The 22,671-nt window shown below is 45.3% G+C and overlaps 1 protein-coding gene across 1 annotated transcript in view; it reads right to left on the reverse strand.

Annotated features, from left to right (window-relative positions):
* LOC120946437 overlaps positions 1–7,643 on the reverse strand; it is a 35,303-nt gene extending 27,660 nt beyond the window's left edge. The window contains exon 1 of the mRNA XM_040361139.1: positions 7,500–7,643. Coding sequence (XP_040217073.1) covers positions 7,500–7,550 — 51 coding nt within the window. The 5' untranslated portion in view covers positions 7,551–7,643. The remainder of the gene's footprint in view (positions 1–7,499) is intronic.
* Between the last annotated feature and the right edge of the window lie 15,028 nt (positions 7,644–22,671).

The raw sequence follows: 22,671 nt of genomic DNA on the forward strand, positions 1-22,671 counted from the left end.
TGATTTTTTAATTCATTTAATTCTGAGTCCTGTTGTTCAATTTTTGCCTCGGCTTTCTCAACTCTCTCCAACATATAAGTTATGTCCGTTCTTAGTGCACTAACTTCTTCTCGTATTACATTTTCCAGTCTCTTTAACATCCCCTCCAATTCTACCTTTGTGGGGATATGGGTGTCTGTGCGGGGGTCCTCAATTTGGCTGACTTCCTGTTCACCCTCCGTTGACGTGTCTGCTGTTGGAGGAAACCCCCCTCCCGCTCCCTTTTTAGTTCCGCTCGTTTTTTCTACTTTTTTTCCCAATACTGGGCTTTTAGAGCTCCCCTCCGATGTCATGTAGTGTCTAATAGTGGAAGTAGGAGGATTGTCTTTGGGAATTTTCGGGGCATTTCCCCTTGTTGACTTATTCATGTTGTATTTTTTTGTTATTCTAATCCGTTTCCCCAGTTTGAACGGCGGGTATTACCCCTTTTGGTTTTTAATGTCCAACAGTAACTCACTGTATTAAGTATAATGGGGAATAATTTTTGAAGGTCCAGTGATTGTGTTGTATCATTTAGGATGGTGGATGTTTTGTGAGTAATTACCCTCCGCTAATTTCTCTGCCGGGGCACCGCCACCATCTCACGAATTAGCCTCCCTTGCTGCGTTCTGTGTGCCGTGCTCACTTATCACCCCAAGTGCGGTTATCGTGTTGCAATGGATTTGCCCAAAAATACAGGCCCAGCCCAACCACTCGCGATGATCAAGGGAGGTTTAAAGGAAGGTATAGTACCTCTGTTAAAGTCTGGAATTGCCCCTTATAAACCAAGCCTCCCCCGACCAACGCCCTCCGCGAGCACCGGACAACAACCCCCGGGCAACAATAGGCCAACACCACCAGAGAGCATGAAAGGGTAAAATCAATTTTATGCCTTTGCCTTTACCTTTGCTTGGGGGCTTATCATCTGTGCCGGTTTATTGATGTTCTCTGATATTCTAGTATGTTTATATTCCTATTGAAATTATACTTGCAATATATCGCTGAGTTTATTGCGGGGTTGGGATGCTTACCCTCTTGCCGTACACCCGAAATCTAGACTCAAAACAATAGCAGTAAACCAGTTGCTGAGTACTGTTCAGGGACCAGGGTGGCCGGGGGGAGCGTTGCGTTGCGTTCTGCCTGGGTAGGCACAATACAAAAATAAGAGGTCATAGGACAAGTCCTGCTATATATTCCATCCATCAGTTGCTCCCTTCACACTGTTAACCCGTCATCACTATATCAGTGTATCACAGTCCCAATTCCAATACCCACTCTGTGATGTATTTCAATTCAAAAAGAGTTTAGGAGGAGCAGTATACAATCGGTGACTTATACAAGAGAAAGAGTTCTTACCAGTCCCATGTTGTTTTACCTTGTTATTCACTCTTGATAAGCACCTTCCCCGTAGCTGGAGCTGATAAAGCGAGTATATTACCTTGCTGAGGCTGTGCTTCCTGATAGCAGAGGGGGGGTGTCGGCATCCACAGGGGAGCGAGTAACAGGGAACCCTCCAGCACCTCCGTACTGAGCGGCACTTCCTAGCTACGGCTTCCCGATCAGCTGGTGAGCGGGGATGAGAGAGAGCGGGGGGGGGCCTCGTCTGGGCGGCACAAGGAGGACAGGAGAGAGGGACGCGTGTGGTGTACCATCAGCAAGCTAGCGGCTCAGCAGTCTCACACCCTGCTTCGTAGCCGCCGCTGCTGAGACATCCTTACATCCTCCGGCGTCCTCCATCTCCCGTCAGCAGGCTAGGTCCGTGGCGTGGGCTGCTCCTCCCTCAGCATGCGGACCTCACGTACGCCGCGTCATGACGCTGGAGTCCACCTTAAGTTTTACTGTTTTACCTTGTTGGGTAAATAAAGCACAAGAAAAGACACCCGCTGTGTGGACATTCCATTGCTTGACTCTTATCAACTACCCTAGACGGCGGAGTCACAGAGGTAACATGCCACCCAATCTATAACCAGTGGCTCCTTCGGAGGTAAGCGCAACATACCTGCCAAGTATAGTTGCCTTGGCCAATTGATAGGAGAACAATTGATTCCACCCCAATTCTAGAATTGCTGCACTTCTCTCTTCTGTCACTAGATGGCCAGGTATCTGGTGACATTAGATAAGACAAGGCATTGCAAGGACAGATTAGGAATAGTATGAGTGTATCAGCCAATGGGCAGGGAATTTATTGGGTCCCTTGGCCTGCTGGGAGAGCCTATTGGGGTGAGGTTAGTTGATCAGGGTTCTGTGCCACCTGGACAGTTGTCTGGGTGGACCTATATTGTACTGCCCCGGGGTGCTAGGCCAGACCCGAGGCCTATCCCGGGGACATCTGGCTGCTAGGCTGTCTGAGGGGGCCTATCCAGAAGCAAGAGAGCAGCACAGGGTTGGAACTGCGGCTTGCAGTCCAACCAAAAGTGACGATTCTGACGGCCGGAGAACCTGCTGGAGGTAAAGCTGTCGCCACCAAGTGGTCATCCACCTTGTTACCAGGGACCACCATGAGTAGCGGAAGCAAGTACCAGAGCAGTATTCTCACCAACCGGGGACAGTGAAGAATTGGAAAACTTCAGCAGGTGTCAGGCCACGGACCCAGCCAGCAGAGGAGTCACTTGCAGAGCAGTCTTGTGTGCCAAGCCAGGGACTGAGCAGGCCAGTGGGGTGACGCTTGAGGAGTATCTGAGTGCCAAGCTAAGGGGGGATGCTTGAGGAAGATATTCAGTGAGAGGATTGGAAGAGCTCAGGAGATCAGCAGGTCTAGGTGATAGACTGGGAGGTCTGTTGGGTGAATATCAGAAAAGGAGATTGTGGATGAAGTGAAAGTTCATTGCAACCTTTGTTAGAAACTTCACACATGCAGATGTGGTGTCCGACTGAGTGCTTTTCCCTGCATGGCTATCTACCTATAGAAGTCGTGGAGTCTGCTAATTACCATTGCAACTACTCAGGGCCGTCTTTAATATGGTTTGGGCCCCCCTCCAGCTTATTTTGGGCCTGGCTGGTTCACATGTATGTGTTTTGGCGGCCCTCATTTGTGCAGGCACAGCAGCCCATTGATTTGAATGGGCTGCCATGCCTTCATTTCCTGCAGAAAAAAAGGTGCATTCAGCATTTTAAAAATATAGTTGCCTTGAAATCCATTCTGCTTTTGCACCACGCTACTTACCTGCAGTTCTTGCACACACAAACACACTGTGTTTTTAAAAGCGTGACCTAAACGTCTAAAAATGCAGCAAGCTTGACAGTGCAGGAACGGCAGATAAGTCACAGCAGACAGCAGAATGGACAGACAGGACCAGATTCACATACATTTAGATAGGCGCAACGTATCAGAGATACGCCGCTGTAACTTACTTTTTTTTTCTTTGAATCCACAAAGAATTTGCGCCGTAAGTTACGGCGGCGTAGTGTATCTCTCGGCGCGTAATTCAAATCGGCGGGTAGGGGGCGTGATTCATTTAAATGAAGCACGTCCCCGCGCCGAAAGAACTGCGCATGCTCCGTTTCAAAACTTCCCGCCGTGCATTGCGCGAAATGACGTCGCAACTTTTTACTTAGACGTGACTTACATCCATCCCTATTCACGGACGACTTACGCAAAAATAAAAAAATAATTCAAATTTCGACGCGGGAACGACGGCCATACTTAACATGGCAAGTCTATCTATACGCCGCAAAATAGCAGCTTTAACTATACGCCGTAAAAATCCGACTAGAGACGACGTAAGAGAATGCGACGGCCGCGCGTACGTTCGTGGATCGTCGGAAAAAGCTCATTTGCATACCCGACGCCGAAAATGACGCAAACTCCACCCAGCGGACGCCGAAGTATTGCATCTACGATCCAAAGGCGTACGAAGCCATACGCCTGTCGGATCGAACCCAGATGCCGTCGTATCTTGGTTTGAGGATTCAAACTAAAGATACGACGCGGGTAATTTGAAAGTACGCCGGCGTATCAGTAGATACGCTGGCGTACTCTCTCTCTCTCTCTCTGGATCTGGCCCACAGTGTTTAATTTCATTGCTTGATGGGCATAGGTGTGCCGTGTGCGGCACATGGCATGGCATGGGGATAGGGAGCCAGGGAAGGAGAAAGAAGACCTTACCTTGTCCTGGCAAGCTCAGCTCCAGCCTCTGATCTAAATAATTCTCCACATTCCACACACACTGCTAGCCGCTGCCTAGTTTTACTTGACAAAGCAGGAACCAGGCAGCACTCCTCTCCATTCCGTGGTCTCACTCCATTCCGCGGTCTCACTCCTCCCCTGCTCCTCCGAGGTACACTGGTCACTAAACACTGCACGCATAGCAAGGGGCGGGCCAGAGCATCAGTGGAACTCAAGGCCACCCACGGCCAGGGCCGCTCCTCATTCTAAAAAGAAAGCAGCACTGGCTGCACACCGCTGATGATTTTCAGCGCCGATTTGCGGGCAGCACGCGGGCATAACGGGCGGCTCTGCTTTGGGCCCCTAACAGTGACAGGGCCCTGGGCATCTTCCCCGTTTGCCCTGCAGTAAAGACGGCTCTGCAACTACTAAAGGGTGTCCTGTCCCTAACCCACAGTTCTGTTTAAGAGAAAATAAATCTCTTTGCATTCAAGAGGTGTCTGGTGCCCATTAATCTATCTTAAATTGTACCCACCATGCCTCATAACCCACTCTACACAGGATGTCATCTGTCCCCAACTCTGGAGGTCACCATTAGGCCTGGAGATGCCTGGGACTTGGCTACAATACCATGAAGATCTAACCATGCTGAGGATTCTTTGGCATTTAACGTTGTTGAATGCCTGTCTAGTTGCTTCACTTTGTGGTTCCTTCTGCTGGCCCCGAGGTCACCATTATGTCCTGCAGTGGGGTAGAACCACAGCGCACAGCAGGGAACCAGGCTGAAGACACATCCAGAAGATTGCTCAAATAAAAATGTTTTTTTTTTGGTAGAACAGTGGAGAGCTAGAACCCCTGAAATTTTTGTTTCTGTCTGGTGCAAGGTTTTCCTCCTGTCTGGTGAAACCATCGTCATCAGAAAAGAATGTGAGGGTAAACCTCCCTAATAAAGCCTTGGAGAGCAGTAAAACCCAACAAGAGAGTTTCTTGCCCCGCTCTATCTAAAACCAGCAAAATGTTTTTTGGTTGACATACACTTGTGGAAAGTGGAAGTAAAGGCAAAACCTAACTCTACTCCTACTTTAACCCTGTAAAGAAAAGATCGCTATACTTGCCATTTCTGTGCCAGCAGCTACTTCAGTGTGTAGGAAAAACAGCCAACAACTAAGGCCCCATTGTATTAACACTTTATCGGCCGCTAGCGGGGGTTAATACCGCACCGCTAGCGGCCGAATGCCGCGGCAATTCCGACGGTATATTTTTAGCGGCGCTATACCGCCACCACGCCTCCCGCCCCAGTGTGAAAGGGGCCTAAGCCTGTTGGTGTTTTCACTTCCCAGACGTTATTGTCTTTATCCTGCACGCAAAGGGCGCCACTGGTGACCGGTGCAGCGTCAGAATAGGTAAGTACAGCGATCTTTTCTTTACAGGGTTAGATAGATTGGGCTTAGAATGTGCGTGGGAATAGGTTAAGAGTTAGGTTTTGCCTTTAAAAATAAATAAATAAATTGTGCAGTGCCACTTCATATACCCATAAAATCCACTTAATGTTGTGACTTTTTACTTCTACACACAAGACCAAAACCCTGTATCACAATTAAATATATTTTGGGAAAGTGCATTAATAAAACCGTCCCATATGCAAAAACATCTCTCTGCGAGCTTCTTAACTTACTCTTCCTCAAATTCTGCATCCACAATCATAAAACCGTGTGTACTTTAATCTTCCTCCACTACAAACATCAGCCATACGCCCACCTTATATTTAGGGCCCACATACCTACCTTTTCTTGCATGTGGGACGGTTTAACGCACATTTCACGAAATGTATTAAATTGTAATATATCGTTTTGATCTGTGTATATACAGTAAGTATAAAAACCACTTGTGTGGCGACTTTTTAGGTATATGAAGTAGTGCTGCACTATTTGTTTTTTTAAAATGGTTGTGATGGTAAACATTTTTTCACCTTAATGCATTCTATGCATTAAGGTGAAAAAACATCCTTCAATACTGGCCCCCCCAGCCCCCCCGTTATACTTACCTGACACCTCGAAAGTCCCGCGCTCACCCCCGACATCCTCTTTGCCGCTCAGCCTGGCCGTTGATTGGTTACAGAGAATGGATTGAAAGCAGCGCAGCCATTGGCTCGTGCTGCTGTCAATCACATCCAATGATGCGGCGGGGGGTGTGGCCGAGTGATACAGTGAGCGGCTATGGCCCCCGGCTGTATTATGGGAGCGCGCCCGCAAGAACTCAACACCATGCGAGCACGTGAGCATGAAGGTGTTGAGTCCTTGCTGGGGGGGGGCCCCGAGACAGCCGCCGAGGGACCCAGAAGACCAGGTTCGAGGACACTCTGTGCAAAACAAGCTTCACTGTGGAGGCAAGTATAGCATGTTTTTATTTAAAAAAAAAAAAAATTAATAATCAATCTCTTTAGTGATCCTTTAAATTGTTTTCTGTTCACATGAGAGCGATTTAAGGTGTGGGCAGCTACTATTTTTTTTTTAAAGATAGTTTTTGATCACGTCATAGCAGTGCAAAGGTCCATTTTTGTTAAACATGTTAAGCAACCATGTGTTGGTGTGTGATTTGTAGAAGGGGTGTGATTCGATTTTTCCTCTATTTAACTTTATTGAAATGCCACAAAATGACATTCCATTCAACTGTCTGTACCACAGTGTGAAGCGCTACGGCGAAATGCGGTAAGGAGTGTTGCACTGTCTACTGTCATTTTTATGCAGCACACTTCAACGCAGCAATACAGTGTGGACAGGATATGTAGAAAACAATAGTTTTCTTTGCACCTTTGCTTTAATCTATGCAGATTGGTGCAGCTCAACTGACAGTGTAACCCATCATTAAGTAAGGTTCTTGCCAGGGGTCACAGGGGGTTATTTACGAAAGGCAAATCCACTTTGCACTACCAGTGCAAAGCGCACTTGAAAGTGCAGTCGCTGTAAATCTGAGGGGAAGCTCTGCTGATTTTATTATCCAATCATGTGCAGCTGATCTAGAGCGACTGCACTTCCAAGTGCACTTTCAGTGCAATTTCAAGTGCAAAGTGGATTTGTCTTTTCGTAAAATAACCCCCATAGTGTCTCATATACAGATGCATTTAAAAAAAAAATCAGCAGGTTACATATCATGTGTACCTTTACATTCACAGTGAAACATACTGTTGGTTTTGTACAGCTACAAGAACTTTTACATACATGTTTCTAAGAAGCATAGCTGTTGAAGACAGACGTTTTAGGTTTTCTGGGTACTAGAAATCTTACAAAGTAATAGGACATAACTATCATGCTAAAATAGTGTGCTGCAGCCAAAGCTGACTGCAAGCAGTAGTGTCAGAGGTGCTCTGTGTACTCACAGCAGAGAGGCTGAGTCTGCCAAGCTTCATTAGACTGGTGGTTACTCTCATGGTGATATGATACAGTCCCCCTCTCCCAGCTTGTCTGGTCAGATAGTGTTTCCTAGTTCAGGGTCACACAGCTGAATCCCTCCTCCATTGCATGCACTATATCCTCCCCTCTGCTGCGCACACCCACACAAACTGCTCTCTCACTGGTTCTGCCTTACAATTCCCTTCTCAACAGCAAACACGTCCATTTTTCTGTACTTTATTTCCATATTACTTTCCAATTGCAACGTAACAAGTCATTTGCTTTTTTGTACTGTTTTCTCAAACTGACACATTTTAGCATATATATTATTTGACTATTTTGTATTTTTTTATTTTGAGTGTTTTGTGTTTTTTTACATATCAGTGAAATACATTTTATTTGAACTAATTTTCTTAAAGCGGTAGTAAACCGCATCCAAAAAAATAAATGAAACTAGGTCCTGGGCAGTTTTATGCCGCGTACACACGATCGATTTTCAGCATGAAAAAAAACTTTGTTTTTCATCATGTTGAAAAACGAAGTTTTTCCAACTTTATCATTAAAACGGCGTTGCCCACACACCATCGTTTAAAAAAAATGATCTAGCAAAGCGCGGTGACGTACAACACGTACGACGGCACTATAAAGGGGAAGTTCCATTCGCCTTTGGGCTGCTTTAGCTGATTCCTTATTAGTAAAAGACGATTCACGCTTTTCTGTCTGTTACAGCGTGATGAATGTGCTTACGGTAGAACGGTAGTTTTACCAGAACAAGCGCTCCCATCTCATAACTTGCTTCAGAGCATGCGCAAGTTTTTAGCATCGTTTTAGCCCACACACGATCATTTTTTACAACCCGAAAAACAACGTTAAAAAATGCAGCATGTTCGAATTTTTTTTTTTTTTGTCGTTTTTCTGGACCTGAAAAATTATGTGAAGCCCACACACGACGATCATATGAAATTACATTTTTTTAAAACTACGTTTTTTTCATGCCGAAAAATGATCGTGTGTACGTGGCATAAGTCATAATGTGCTAGTATGCATTGCATACTAGCACAATATGACAGACCTGAAAATGAAGCCTTCTGCTGTCACCGCTGAAGGAGCTTCCATCTTTACCTTGTCTTTCTAGGTATGCAGGCTTTGGCAAAGCCGTCCCTCCCGGGCGCATGCACTGTTTACGGCACGGCTCTGAAGGAATGGCAGAGTGCATGCGCTGGTGATGTCACCTGCTGCATCTCAACCAAATGTCTTCTAAACGATGCATGTTTACAAGATATTTACTGTACCAATAGGTAAGCCATAGGTGTGCGCAGCCTAGGGTGACCACATTTTCAAACTACCAAAAAATCAGCTTGTGCTGTAACGAATCACAGCACAGTGATTGGACACAAGAGGCAGGATTTATGATTTCTCAAATCACAAGCAGGGGGCAGGGATTGCGCTTCTCCAGGTATTCCCAGCCAGGACAAGTACTGTCAGTGAGTAAAGCGGTGATGTGACTGCTTTTTTGGGGGCATCAGATTGGCCCGGGGGGGGGGGGGGGGTGGTTGTGTCAGTTTCATTCCGGGACACTGTATTGTCCTGGAATGAATGTGCCCAGGACAGACCTGCAAAATGTGGGACTGTCCCGGGCAATCCAGGACACGTGGTCACCCTAGCACAGCCTGGTGCATTAGAGTGTGTACGATGGTACACACTCTAATGCACCAGGCTGTGCTAGGGTGACCACGTGTCCCAGCTGCGCCTACTACGCAGACTCACCCCCTTTATCCCGAAAGAGGACATAGCAGTCGTGGTGGGAACAATTATACAAATCACTCGTCTGCAAGTCGTTCAAAATACGGCCGCGCGACTTGTGACAGGTAAAAAAACATGGGAATCAATCTCACCTTCACTGAGATCCCTTCATTGGTTGCCAGTAAAAGACAGAATCACTTTCAAGGCACTCTGCCTAACGCATAAGTGTATTCAAGGAAACGCCCCCCAATATCTATGCGAAAAAATAAAAGCCCATAACCCCAATCGCATTCTGCGATCCACCAATCAAAACCTACTCCAGATACCCAAAGCCAGATAGATACAAGTCCAAAGGAGATCGAAGATTTGCAGTCCAGGGACCTCAGCTGTGGAATGCACTACCAACCACCATCCGACTGGAGTCGGACCACTTGGCCTTCAGAAGAAAGATTAAAACCCATCTCTTCTGAGGTCTAGGGGTTCCTTACCCATGAAATGGATACAGCGCCCAGAGGCGATTCAGTTCGCATGTGTTGCGCTTTACAAGTTTCTCACTCACTAAAAAGATCAAACACACATGCATGTGTGTTTGCCTACTTATATATGACTTAGGATTAGCTCAGGCGTGTTCGCAGAGCCCGCCAGGAAGTCGGCACTGCACAGTGCTAATCAGGCAGTGAGACATTCCTTGATTTCTGCAGCCGTGCATCAGGAAAATGTCTCACTGCCTGCAATTAGCGCTGTGCAGTGCTGACTTACTGGCGGGCTCTGCACGTGCTAGTTGCAGACACGCCTGAGCTCATCCTTATATATGACCCCGGTACATTGATCTCCCTGCAAGCGCAGTGAAAGAAGTGCGATAAGAAGGAGATCATTCCTATCTCCCCACCTGCACACAGAGTGATTAAGCTAATGCGCACAAGGTGATTAGGGTGTGCCTAGGCACACTGGGCACACACTGTGCACACACCTGGAAAGTAATCTTTATTATAGGCTTACCTATAGGTAAAAATCATACATGGGAGTTTACTCCAAAGGGCAAGTTTACCTTTTCAAATGGAAAAAGGGGAACTAACACCAATTTTTCGGTCCCCCCCCCCCCCTACAGACCCAATTGCACATAGTGCCCGTGCTTTAAGTGTAGCAGTACGTACACTGTAATGCCTAGTACACACAGTACGAAAATCAGAAGGGGTTTATCGTTTGAGAGGCTGTTGCTCGAAACTCTTACCATTAGTATGCTCCTTTAGACAATTGTTTTCCAATTTTCGGACAACAAATGTTGGATGACAGGCTAGTAAATTTTAGGCGAACGACAGCTCCACGTCTGATTTTCGGATGGTCAGTACACAAATCCGTCACACAAAACTCAAATGTACAAACACGTGTAGCGCCTGGTTACTTAAAAAGTACTGGTGCTAGCTAAATTTAGAGAAGGATCAGAGTGTTAACTGACTCTGATCCAATTATTATGTTCAAAACTGGTCTCTGTCTCAGCTTGGCTGTGCTGTGGGCTGTCTATTGTTACTGGGGTGTAGATCCTACCCCAGGGCGATGGGTGGCAGCAGTGGAGTCAAGGTTTGGGTGCTCTTCCTCGGCAGTCTATCAGGAGGGTTGAGCCTCGCTGTGCATGCTGGGGGAGGGTATTTATGACTACGCCATTAGTCTGGGTTATTCGGAGTGCGGCACCCACCTTTAGGGTGACTGCGCATCACGGCGCCCCGGCGTAATGGCCTTCCAGGCCGGTGTGCGCGTGCCACGCAGTGTTCCTGGTTACGGGACCATGTTGGTCCGGAACATTTGAGCTGTGGCAGGGAGCCCAGTAGTCGACTGGGTTCCCAATCCTGAAGATCCCAAGCAGGATAGCTGTTCGGTGGGGAGTCCATTTGAGGAGAGCCAATGAGAGGCTGGTGATCCAATAGGGTCTCGACAAACCACCGGGGATCAAGGTAGCCGGACACTGAGAGACTGGTCACCTCTCAGTCGGTACCTGAAACTATCTGAAGGAGATCCAGACGCAATTCTATCAAGGAGGATCATCTCCGTAATCACAAACACAGGGAGGGCCTGTGGCAGAGGCTTTTCCCTGAGTCCATTTCAGGAGGGTTTGTGGCAGAGACTTTTCCTTCAAGTTCGAGCGGTACTCTGTCTGCCAGGTCAGTGAGAGTAGGCCTGTCCAGGTACGCTATACCCACTCTGGCTAGAGTGGCGAAGAATACAAAGCATTATTGGGAGCAGGACTGTTTCCCTATTGTTGTGCCTGAGTCTGCTATTTCTCCTTCTACTTCACTTCTACTCTTCATCACAAGTTTTAATGTTTTTACCCGGCTGGGTAATAAAGAGCACAGAAAAAGACACCTGTCGTGGACATTCCGTTACTGCTATATGCATATGTAGCACTGGTATTTTTGTCATGTAATGCTAAAGATTGCATACCACTAGAGGGAGCCAAATGCCAATGTGAGAGAGATATATTAACTTACACAGGCAGAGCAGAAAATGTTTATTGACTGTGAAGATACTCACTTACCCATAATGCTCACTCACTTACCCATGAACACTAAATGGCTGAACTGCATGCTGGGTGGGTAATAAAAGGCAGAGTGCAGCCATTTTCTGTCTCTTCTGGATGCATGGTCTGCCTGCAAGGATCTGTGAAGGAGTGTTCAGAAGAGGGCCTACATTGTGCAGAGCAGAACAACATTCATTGACTCTGCCTTACCACAGTGTGCTGGAGAGGCAGTGTGATCGGGTCTGAGGACCCAGGACCCTTGAAGGAGCAAAGTGGATGTCCGGTTTGCTTGCGGAGCGGAGCAGTGTGACAGTGCTGACTGGCAGCAGGACTGAGACAGCCGGAGCGGAGGTTCACAACTTTCCAGACCTGGAGTGGTGAGAGGGCTGTCGCCCAGAAGTTATTTAACACCCGTACAGTGGCGGCTGGTGCTCCATTTTTTGGGGGGGGGGCGCAAACAAAACCCCAGCCAACCCAAACCCCCCCCCCAACGTCACTCGCAGACAATGGGACCTGCAGACAGACAGACAGATATTCCGATAGATAGATAATTGGATAGACAGACAGATAGATAGATAGATAAAGAGAGAGAGACATAGATAGATAGAGCTATAGATAGAGATAGATAGATAGATAGATAGATAGATAGATAGATAATTGGATAGACAGATAGATAGATAAAGAGAGAGAGAGACATAGATAGATAGAGCTATAGAGAGATAGATAGATAGATAGATAGATAGATAGATAGATAATTGGATAGACAGACAGATAGATAGATAAAGAGAGAGACATAGATAGATAGAGCTATAGATAGAGAGATAGATAGATAGATAGATAGACACATAGATAGATAGACAGACACATAGATAGATAGATAGATAGATAGATAGATAGATAGATACATAGATAGATAGACAGACACATAGATAGATACATAGATAGATACATAGATAGATAGATAGATAGATAGATAGATAGATAGATAGATAGATAGATATACACATAGATAGATACATAGACACATAGATAGATAGATAGATAGATAGATAGATAGACACATAGATAGATAGATAGATAGATAGATAGATAGATAGATAGATAGATATACACATAGATAGATACATAGATAGATAGATAGATAGATAGATAGATAGATAGATAGATAGATAGATAGATAGACAGACACGTAGGTAGATAGATAGATAGATAGATAGATAGATAGATAGATAGATATACACATAGATAGATAGATACATAGATAGATAGATAGATACATAGATAGATAGACAGACACATAGATAGATAGATAGATAGATAGATAGACACATAGATAGATAGATAGATAGATAGATAGATAGACAGACAGACACATAGATACATAGATAGATAGATTCATAGATAGATAGATAGACAGACACATAGATAGATAGAGAGATAGATAGATACATAGATAGATAGACAGACACATAGATAGATAGATAGATAGATAGACAGATAGATAGATAGATAGATAGATAGATATACACATAGATAGATACATAGATAGATAGATAGATAGACAGACACGTAGATAGATAGATAGATAGATAGATAGATAGATAGATAGATAGATAGATATACACATAGATAGATACATAGACACATATATAGATAGATAGACACATAGATAGATAGATAGATAGACACATAGATAGACAGATAGATAGATAGATAGATAGACAGACACATAGATACATAGATAGATAGATAGATTCATAGATAGATAGATAGATAGACAGATAGATAGATAGATATATATACACATAGATAGATACATAGATAGATAGATAGATATACACATAGATAGATACATAGACAGATAGATAGATAGATAGACACATAGATAGATACATAGACACATAGATAGATAGATAGATAGATATACACATAGATAGATACATAGACACATAGATAGATAGATAGATAGAGAGAGAGGGGGGACCAGATAGACACACAGACAGAGAGAGAGGGGGGGACCAGATAGACACACAGAGATAAGTGATCTGTTAAGCACAGCTGTAGGACGCTGTATTCAGAGCCCTCACACACAGACACAGACAGGAGATGTGTAAGGCTCTGATTGCTGGGTGAAGCATGGGATACGGCACCCTCCCCCCTCCCTCCTGTCCTCTCTTAGTCCGATCACAGTGCAGGCTGAGCATACAGCACAAGCTGCTGCCTGGACATGATGGGGTGGACAGGACAGACAATGAGACAAACAAAGTATTTTAATACGTTTCCTACCTTAGATTCCTCCGGGAGCCAAAACGAAAGTAACACTGCCCTGGAAAGCACCGCCCATTTCCTTTAGCAGAGAGGAAGCAGCAGGACCCAATTAGAGTGGAGACTGTTCAGACACTGTAGCGTGATTGGCTCGTGGCGCACAGCACATAGCCACATAGCTTCAAAAAAACCTGCAAATGAAGCGTCTTGCCTGCTTGTACTGGCATGACGTTTCAATGACGCTATAGCAGCCCACTGTGACCGGCGCCCACCCTGAGCATATAGTGCTGTTAAAGGGCCTTTTTTTTTTTCTTAAAGGGCCAAAAAAAATAAAAATTTTTTTTTTTTTTTTTTTACTGGCTTTGGGGGAGGGGGGGTGGCGCCCAGGCGCCCCCTATGGACGGGCCGCCACTGCACCCGTAACACACTTAGACTCATTTCACAGTGTTGCTGGGACCTGTAGTCCTACGGGGAGGTCTCATTCAAATAGACTGAGTTCAATCAGGTTTAAGAGCCTATGCTTCATTGAGGGCTGACTGATGATTAAGTTATACCTACTCCGAAGGCATCTACAAGTGTGTTGTATAGCAGGAATTGTTATCACTCTTCAGTTATGTTACTTCATTACTTGTTAAACCATTGGATTACAAACACTGCAGTATAATCGCTAGCCGAAGAAAGGAAGACCAGCGACCACACTTCTCATTGGGAGGGTTTGTGCTGTGGATACAGTAAGACAAAAGGCTGCCTTATACCTCAGGGGAAGCGCTTGAGAAACTGTATTGTGCTGTGTTGATATCTTTGCATTGGTATGTTTGGTGCGGCCGTACTGGAAGTGGGAAGGTGACCAGTGTCAAGGCATTGTCACTCTGAGCACTAGTCCCACTTGGAGACGCGCCGCAGTAGAGGCTCAAGGGACCTTTAAGTGTTAATAATTTGTGTACACTCATTGCACTATTATAGTAAGTTGTATGTTGATGCAGTTATTATAACTACTGTCTTTAAACTAGTTCCAGTAAACTTACATGTTGGTTGATCACAATTGGTGTGAGGCTTGTTCATTATTCTAACAGGTGGAACAACGGATGCCCAGATAGCGATAAAGGTACACTATATACACACTGTTATGTGGGGTTGTTCCGTTTAGTGAAGGTTTCACATCCACACTGTTACACAGCTGTGTCAAGCGGGTTGAGACAAATTATTTGGGGTAGAAAAGCAGAGTACAGGCCCAATCAATTACCAGCAGCTCCTTCGGGGGTAAGTGCTACACATCATACACCCCTAGGACGGCGAAGAGCCACATGGTAACGTGCCACCCAAAACAAACCAGCAGCTCCGCCGGGGGTAGTGCTACACACGCATGATCAGAATCAAGGAACGACTGGGAAGAGTTTGTTCTTGTAAACTACCATTAGTAAGCTAGAATTAACATTCGTGACACTGCAATTGATGAAATGTCAAAATTCTCATCTTCTTTAATGATATAATAATGAAGCTGCTTTGCATGTAGTTATGCCAAACGTATTTTAAAGGGTATTTGTTTTGTACGATCTGAAAATCGCAAATCAACGTTCACCAAACTTCTACTAACACAAAATTAGCAAAGGGTCCCAAAGGGTGGCACTTGAAAAATGAATTTCCTCTTTAAACTTTCATAGTACGTCACTACGTTCGTGCTTGTCAAACGACAGTTTGCGTACGGTTAGTATGCTAGACAAGATTCTGGCACATGTCCTTTTGAATAGAATATGGAAACCCAACGTTTCTTAATCCTGATATGTGCCTGCTGTACCATGTACTTGTATAAAAATATTCCCGTTCTCATTGTATTGCTTCCTTTTTCGTGAAATCCCTTGTGTTTCTGCTAGTCCTTCTGCTTTCCTTTTAAAAACTGACCACCCTAAGCAGGAGAACACAATGTGGTCAGTTCTCTAGCTGTGCTCTTCCAATGATCAGACTTGTCCTGACACACTTCCTGCCTAGCACAGCTTTTCACTGGGAAGTTCAGTGGACTGCTCTTTCTCCTCCCCCAGTGCTTATGCAGCTGAGAACAGACAGCATGTGATCACTTTAAGAAAAGAGGAAAAAAGTATTTGTAATGCTTTCTTTTTATATGTAGCGCCCCTTTACCTTCAGAAAGGACGCTATGTTAAATTTAGTGGGGGAATGAGAGAGTTATGTTGCTCTCATTCTTGATTTTGGTAAATTTGTCTGTTGCCAAATCCTGGATTGTCCTGTGGGTCAGTCTGTGCGTCCAGAGATACGGTTTCATCTCTGGACGGCAGATGGTGCCAGAGGGATCTGGGCGGAGCCAACTCTTCCCAGCAGCCAATGAGAGGAGTTGGACCTTGCTGTGCATGCTGGGGAGGGGTATTTCTGTGGCGGAGGCCGTTGTTCTGGGTTCTTCGCGGGTTCCTGGTTCCGGGTGCAGCACCCACCTTTAGGGTGTGCGCACATCACGGGCCCCACCACTATGGCCTACGGTCGCGTGCTACGCGGAGTTCCTGACTCTGGGCCCTTCTGGCCTGGAGCAACTGATGCTACCAAGGGGCCCCAGTGACTTACTGGGTCCCCACTTCTACTGAGGAGATCCCAGGCTGCATGCCGTTCGGTGGGGGATTGGCTTGAGGCGAAACCGGAGGCAGGTGATCCAAAAGGGCTTGAACGAGCCATCAGGGATCTGGTGACTGGACATTGACAGGTACACTTACGCTGTCAACCGGTGACCATAACGTGATTTACTGGGAGGATTTGCTCTATCGTTCAACTTAATCCTATACTAGGCCTGTGGCAGAGGTCTCAACATCCAATCAGAGCCAAGTCTGTGGCAGAGACTTTTTCTTCCAAGAAACCTCAAGTGACGCTCTGGCTGCCAGGCCTGTGGCAGAGGTCTGTCCAGGGGCACTTCACCCACTCTGGCTAGAGTGGCGACGTACTCACACAATTACTGCTTTCCTTATCCAAAGCCTGATACTGTAAAGTTATTCTGATTTCATCAACCTATTCTGTCTACCTCAAGTTGATGTGTTGGTCGTGTTGGACCAGGAAAATAAGGCATTCAGGAAACCCTTATCTACAGATTGGACATTCGATTACTGCTCTACTCACTACCTTCACCCTAGACATCACATAGAGGTAACTTAATACGTCGATCCCAAATTCAACCAGCGGCTCCTTCGGGGGTAGCGCTACATATATGTATACATAAATGTTTTGCCTTTCATTTCTATTTTAAACTGAATGGGTTGTTTTAAAAGGTGAGGGTTTACAATAACTTTAATTGTGATTTCAATGGCCTTCTTTGAGGCCAGTGATTCACGAGGAATGTGTCTCTTGAGCATCTCCAATGCATATAAAAGCTTTGCATGTAAGGTCAGGTATGATCTTTGAACCTTGGGTATAATCAATGTTTTAATTAGGCTCTTTGCTATGCCTCACTATTTAAAAACTTTATTTATTTTTTATGTCAAGAACTAGAAACTCTGCATTTTCAATATGTCTGCAAACCATTTAGCTCTAGCTAATTTTTTGTCATATTAGGCTACCTTTTATCATCTTTAAGCATACAATCAGAACAATACCATGGCAAATTCTGGAGCAATAACATACATACACATAAAGACAGTAATGTATTGTTCAGTACATTTTACATTTAACAGTGAGAGGTCTCTTTTCTATGGAGATGGTTGCTATAGTGATTAGTCAGGATAATTTTTTAGGCCAATAAATCACATTAATAGAATTCAATAAATAAAGCTCTGTCTTGAATTTAGAAATAATTGCTGGTAGATACAAAGGGCATTGTACTTTGTCCATTCTCTGATATGGGAAGGTCTGTGTTCCCACTCAAGGTCTTGACGTTAAATGCATTGCATTTCTAGTTATATACATTTATGTGATGGATAACAGTACGACTGTATTTATGTTTTTTGTGCTATGGACAAATATGATTCTTGCATACTGATTTTTTTTTCTCAAAACAACCTTTTTATTGCTTTGTGAAGTAACCATGAAAAAACAATGCAGGTAGCCTCATGTGTTTGCATTTTGGATGGGTAAAAATTATTTATGGGGTGGGGGGTGTATGAAATCCTGTTTTAAACCAGTGAACCCCAAATTTAGCAGCATATCCAATTGGGTCCAAGGTGTGGGTATGGGGGGGGGGCTAATCTTGATTCCAAATGCTGCCGTTTTCAAGGCTAAGGCCGCGTACACACGGTCGGTCCATCCGATGAGAATGGTCTGAAGGACCGTTTTCATCGGTTAACCGATGAAGCTGACTGATGGTCTGATGTGCCTACACACCATCAGTTCAAAAACCGATTGAGTCCAACGTGGTGACGTAAAACACAACGACGTACAGAGAAAAATGAAGTTCAATGCTTCCAAGCATGCGTCGACTTGATTCTGAGCATGCGCAGGTTTTGAACCGATGCTTTTGCGTACTAACCATCGGTTTTGACCTATCGGTTAGGCGTCCATCTGTTGAATTTTAAAGCAAGTTCTAAATTTTTGGACCGGAGGATAACTGACCGATGGGGCCCACACACGGTCAGTTTGGACCGATGAAACTGAACTTCAGTCCGTTTTCATCGGTTTTCTCCGATCGTGTGTACAGGGCCTAATAGACACGCTATTGTCAAAAAAAGAATATGGGGAGCTGGACAATTCTATTTCATTTAAAGGTTTTGTCTGTGTAGCGCCCCTTTACTTTCAGTATGGGCACTACGCTAAAGTTAGTGGGGAATGGGAGAGTTATTTTGCTCCCATTCATAATTTGCTAAATCTGTAATGCTGTCATTCCTGAACTGTCCTGTAGGCCAATCTGCGCTCCAGGGGTGCCGATCTCACCCCTGGGCGACAGTTGGCGCTAGAGGGATTCTGGCGGAGCCAATTAGAGGAGTTTTCCCTTGTGGGGCATGCTGGGGGAGAGTATATCTGTGGCAGACGCCATTTTTGTTGGTTCTTCGCAGGTTCCAGGTTCCTCTCTACCTCATGTTGATGTTGGTCATGTTGGTCCAAGAATAAAGCATTCAGAAAACCTTTATTTATTGTCTGGACATTCGCTCACTGGTCTACTCATCCACTTCACCCCTAGACAACGGTAAGAGGTAACTTAATATGCCGATCCCAAAAACAATCAGTGGCTCCTGAGTGGGTAGCGCTACATCTGTAACATCAGCAGCAGCAGATCTGTAGTCATTGGTAATCTAAGGCTGGTTAATTTTAATGAAAGTTAGCTAGTCTATCAGGGGATAGGCATATTCGCCTCTACATAACAAAAGCTCATTCAGCGCTGATGGCCCTCTTGGACAGCAGGTCAGCACATATTTTGCAAGCTCCTGCCAGTGGTCCAGTCTGGACACCCTATAGTACATGGGGTCCTTCTGAGAGTATCATCAGTACATTAGTTTTGCATCTGATGTATTTAGCAATTTTAAGGTTCGTGCACTGCCTGCAGCTGAGCCTGGCCACTGTGGTTTAAAAAAAAACTCAGGCAGCCACAGCCACCACTGCACTGATCAAAGTGGCTTTTACCCAGCACCTCCTTAAAGTGCCACATTGTTTGCTTCTTCTGGAATGGTGGAAATAGACTGGCAATTTTATCTTTGAATCTGGTTAACCACCTAATAGAAGTGTCTGTCTTTGATGAACTGAATCCCATTTTTAAACAGTCATTTAACCATAAAAACCCTTTTTATCACAACTGAGGAAACCATTGTCCCCAACAAGACCTCTTGGAACCCGGGGTACTTCATGACAAACCTCTATACCACAAGATTGAAGAAATGATTCAGGCTAACTTAGATTTTTTTTCCAAGGTGAAGGGTGGGCAGCAAGTTAGTGGCATTGTCATACATGATCTTGCCTAGCTGAAGATGGCAGCTACCTTGGCACCAGAGTGGCTTCTGTCACTCAGGCATCCGAGTGGCAACACAGCATAGCAGCATTTAGCCTGATATGTTGCATATGTTCTGGGGTTCTTTTGAAGGGGGTCGACTTGTTTCAAGGAGTCAGAGGATCAGGCCAGTTAGGAGGAGGGGCTACAGGTAACTGTGCTATCACCATAGGACAAGGCTCATGGTGGCACCACCAACTCCAGCTGTGAGCTCCACCCTGAATCCTTCCCAGCCACCACAATATTGACCAATGGTGCTGTGAAGGGATGTGTAATATCCTTTACATACTTACTGGGTCACATCTACATTGTCATGTGTACCCTGCCACTGACAGCATGGTCCAACAACACAGACACATTATGTTCCACATGCTAATGGAGGTTCCCAGTAATGGGATTCTGGTAAAAAATAATGGTGACTAGGTACCTGTGTAGAGCAGGCCATAAACTCGCACAAGGGGACTGATTCCACCAGCTGGAATAGAATCAGCTGCAAAGCCAGCAGTTTCATGAAGCTGGTTATAAGGTGTTGGGTATGGAGGTGATTTGGGGACATTTTTTTCCCTTGGCTCCAGCAGCTGCAGAAAAGACACAAGCCTTCAAAAGGTTGCTGCTGGAGATGGCAGGGTGAGTGTAGGAGAATTTTCCTTCACTTGACCCTCCTCGGTGTGATCACGTGACCCGTTGCCTCACATGATATGGAATATCCTAAGACTCTGAACCCCTCTGTGAGACTTCCCTCCCCATTACTAGAAGCCGCAGATGTTAAAGCGAACGCAGAAAAAGAATGTTCAGGAGGCAGAGTACTCACCTCGCTCCTGCGTGTACTATGGTTATGTAGCACAGCCATTCTGAGATAAAAAAAGGCAGATGTGTCCTGGCTCTACATTGGGGGTCAGCAACCTGTAGCTCCTATTCTACCAGTAGATCGCAGACAGATGACTAGTAGATCGTGGTCTGGGCTTGCTGACCCACCATTCCAAAGCATTGTTTTTAAATGGTATCACACTATTGGGATTCCTCTCTTTTGCATATGAGCTAACATTGGAAACCTCTGCAGCAACACAGGGGGACGAGAAATTGCCAGAGTGCCGCACAGGGCATACACTGTGAAAGTCTTTTCACCCCAAGAGGGGGTGGAGGATCTGGTGAATGCGGGCCACATAAGAGCACAGCAGGAGGGGCCACTTTGTGGAACACGTTAACAGCGCTGAACTTATGCAACATCCAGCACTTTTTTAAAGAGATCACAGTTGCACATGGACTTTTTTATATACCGTGTTTCCCCGAAAATAAGACCTACCCCGAAAGTAAGCCCTACTGTCATTTTTAGAGAAGGCTGCAATATAAGCCCTCCCCCGAAAATAAGCCCTAGTTTGGGGTTGTGTGGTCTAGACTGTGTATGTTTCTTTGGTAAATACCTTCGTTGCGGCGCTACTCAGCTGATCCCTCTGTAGTGCTCAGAGCAGTTAAAGACCATTCAGGCGGTACATGGAAGCACCAATCGTGGCTCAGCTGATTCTCCGCTGCTCTCCTTCTGCCAGCTGTCAGCGGGGGATTTCGGAGGTCTGCAGTGCTCGGAATGGGAAAAGACCGTTCAGGCGGTACATGAATGTGCCAAGCGGGTCTCAGCTGATTCCCCACTGCTCTCCTTCTGCCAGCTCTCAGCATGGGATCTCGAGCCCCCCTCCCTCTGCAGTGCTCAGAGCATGGAAGACCGATCAGGTGGGTCACGGAAGGACCAAGGAAGGCGCTGTAGGAAGGTACGGTGCACACTTTACATTGTATGGGGGCTCTAATACAGTGCATTTTATGATTTTACAGGCACTTTTAACTCCGTTACAGGAGATGTGGAGAGAAGACAGCACATGACAAGCCCTACCCCGAAAATAAGCCCTACTGGGTCTTTTGTCAAAAATTTTCGGGGAAACACGGGTAGCACTTTTGTATTTGGTATTTAAATTCATTTTCATCACTCATTTTTATTTCCATATTTATGGTCATTTTAAAGCACGTATTTGATAAGTTATTTTTTATACTAAGGATTTGTTAGGTTAGCAACCAGCTTTTTTAACTCCATTAAATATCCCACCCAGGTGGGATAAATATGTAGAGGCAGCACCTGAAAAATTCCTTTAACCCATTCACCTACATTTCATATTTGAATTATACACATAGAGTCTTTCTATCTCTGTTTCTATATAGTCTATTTTCGCTGGACATATATTTATATTTTTGGTTGTGTTGCGCGGATTCATCCAACAACTTTTACATCAAGACTGTCATTCACCATTCCAACAGAAGGCTCTGGTTGTACTACTGAGTGACCGAGCTCCTGAGCGCAGGAGACTGTCTGAGTTTCTGGGTATTTAAGGAGGCCTGACCCTGCCAATCCAGGTTGGGGATTGGTCAGGGCTCCTTAGAACATCCCAGGTTGCTCCACCTCCCCTCTCTTTCTAGAAAACACTAGAACATTCTAGAAAGAAGTAAGAGGTCCAAGTGATGCCACCTGTGAGTCACCCAGCACTACTCTGAGCCACTCCCAGCCCAGATGAAAACAAACAGGTCTGGCTGCCAACTAGGCCTGCCTAAATATACCTACTTTGCCAATCCTATATATATATACTCTAGCAACCTAGAGGGTGCTACACAACTAAGGGCTCATTTACAAGTGCAGCAGGCACTGCAGCCCCTTTTGAAAGTGATCCGAGTTTGTATTGACAGGTGGTGAGGAGGC

Source organism: Rana temporaria, chromosome 1 (genome assembly GCF_905171775.1).
Source record: "Rana temporaria chromosome 1, aRanTem1.1, whole genome shotgun sequence".
NCBI lineage: Eukaryota > Metazoa > Chordata > Amphibia > Anura > Ranidae > Rana > Rana temporaria.